Source organism: Eimeria acervulina, genomic scaffold, assembly GCF_000499425.1.
Source record: "Eimeria acervulina Houghton genomic scaffold, Eah_scaff2482, whole genome shotgun sequence".
NCBI classification, from domain to species: Eukaryota; Apicomplexa; class Conoidasida; order Eucoccidiorida; family Eimeriidae; genus Eimeria; species Eimeria acervulina.
This window is the reverse complement of record NW_013548302.1, coordinates 1-2297: the sequence shown is the minus strand read 5'-3', so window position 1 is coordinate 2297 and position 2297 is coordinate 1. Positions and strand designations below refer to the sequence as shown.

General features: G+C 52.7%; 1 protein-coding gene across 1 annotated transcript; it reads right to left on the bottom strand.

Annotated features, from left to right (window-relative positions):
• Positions 1-340: 340 nt before the first annotated feature.
• On the bottom strand, positions 341-622 carry EAH_00066640 (hypothetical protein; the record flags this gene model as incomplete). Its single annotated transcript, XM_013392666.1, has 1 exon — positions 341-622. One exon carries the CDS (start codon positions 620-622, stop codon positions 341-343), a length of 282 nt encoding a protein of 93 aa, XP_013248120.1.
• Positions 623-2297: the final 1675 nt, after the last annotated feature.

Here is a 2297-nt window from a genome sequence, read left to right as displayed (position 1 = left end):
GGCCAGTATACATGTCTTTGGCGCCTTCGACCCACTGCATATGCTCTCCACCAACACAAAGAAGCTTTCCGGCTCATATGTAGCCCCACATACCGTACTGAGACTCGGCTTTAGCTACAAATGCGCGGTATCGTTGCGTTCGCGTGGCAATACAAAGATGCAATCCAGTTGAAGCTTAACGAAGAGGCCAGTGCTTGCACGGCTTTGTAGGTTACGAGTATCACGATTGTGGAGCTTGCCCCCACGTGCGTCAGCGAGTGCGGAAACGGCACTGTGCAGGGAAGGTCACATCATCGAGAGGTTTGTTCTCCTATTTCACCACGCGGATAACGCTTTCATTTTATCGTTCATCGATTAGCAAAATATGCATCTCAGAAACGCCATGCGGTGGTGGCGCCGCATTCCCACCTGTCAGGGCCCAATGCTTTGTTGCGGGCTTCTGCCCCAGCTGCGCCAGCGCATGTCGGTTGCAGCATTTGCTCGTCATCAGCTCGTTGTCGCAAGTTTCAAGCGGCCGACGTGCTTGTGCAGCCATGCTTTCCAACAAGAGGAATTGCGTCTGCTCTTTCTGCCTCTCTCGGGCGTCCTTGAACCACCCCTGGAATTGTCTTCCCAGTGCCATTTTCGCTGTGATGCTTTGAGTCATATGGGTGCGCAAGAATTAAGGCCGTACAATTGTGCATCGTTCCGGCTTCTCCGATACGAACCTGCAGCAATGGCGCCTCCGTTTCGTAAGTGTTTGCTCGCGAGAGAACTCAGGCAGCACTGCGGGGCGCTGCACAAAGAGTTGTCATTAGGGGCCACGTCATCTACCCTGGTATCTTCGAGTTGTGGACTGGTCGTTTCCAACGTTTTCCTGTTCGGTGTTTGCTGTTCATGACTCTGCTTTTCAGTCTCGTTTATTCAGCATAGGAATGCTTAAGCTTGCGGCTTCCTCCGGACAATATAAGGTGCTGAGGAGGATAGGCTGGTAAATCACTTCATCAATTCCCGCTGGAAATCCTAAAGCCTAAGTCATTTAATAAAAACCCGACCGTGTCTGGTAAGATGTAGGTAGCGCGCATTTCGAACTAGCTTTGCTGCGGTGCAGGACGTGAGCTGTCGACTGTATCTTTCGTAGGCGGTACACTTAGTAGCATGCGTTAACGCGGCGCTGGTCTTTGCATGTACATCAGTGTTGTTTGTGCCTGGGCGCGTGTCGTGAGCTTTGGGTGCCAATGGGATTTTCTCTGCACTGGGAAGTTCATTTCATTGGGGGATGCTGGCAAGACCGCTAGACTCGCTGTGTGTGCCGTAATATTCGTACTTTACAGTGTGCTTTCGACGGTATATGGCGAACACAGGAGAATTTCCAAGTGTTTGCATGTGATTAGACCTTGCTGACGCGGTCCTTCCTACGGCATGCTTCGACGGAGTTGGTGGGCTGCGGCGGCAGTGCAGATATTTGAGCGAGCATGCCGTATGCGGCGCCTCGAACCGCTGCTAGAGAAGGCATGGCAATTGAATATGCTTGTGCTTGGCTGGGTTGCGGTAACTACCCTCTCGGCTTGATAGGTTAAGGTGCACCTCTGGACTAATGCGGGCGCATGCACGACAACGATCCGCAGACGCAAAACACCATATCCTACACACGCAGCTCTCTGAGCAGTCAAGTCTGCGTGTGCTATCTGGCGGCGTAAGCGCTACAGCAAGCTCCTGCGTAGGTGTCTGCCTTCCCGAGAAAACAGAAGCTTGCGATTAACGTTGTCCAGGAAGCTGAAACTTGACCTCCTAGTGCTCCCATACCGGAGTTTGTGTTTGGCTTGATGTAAGCGCGTGCATAAACTGTGGTTGGGGCATTCGCCATGCTCAGATGCGCTGTGCAGTTATCCAGGAAGAGGCAGCGGCCGGCATTTCGAATGCGCGCGCATTGCATGGGCGGCCTTCGGAGCAGGGAGTGCGTTACATTTACAGCACGCAGAGTACTGAGCTTGTCGATTGATGCTGAGCTTAGCATGCATGCCGTTTGCTATTGGGGGGCTGTTAGCCTTCCCACGACGGACGAAGGACATGTTGGTGGTCACGGTCTTATGGGCAGTCTTTAGTGCGATCTGTTGCTGGAGAGGTTCATGTGCAAAGCCATTCTTCAGGTATAGTCTTGTGCGTGCATGCCCATCTCAGAGACGCTATACCGGTTCCTACTTGGAAGCAGCTTCTTTGCGCTCTAGCTGCTCGGGTAGTGAAAAGGTTGTTCAGCCGGCGATGACCTTTTGCTTGTTCGTGAGCGGGGTAGTCTTCAGAAGCATCTTGCGCAATCC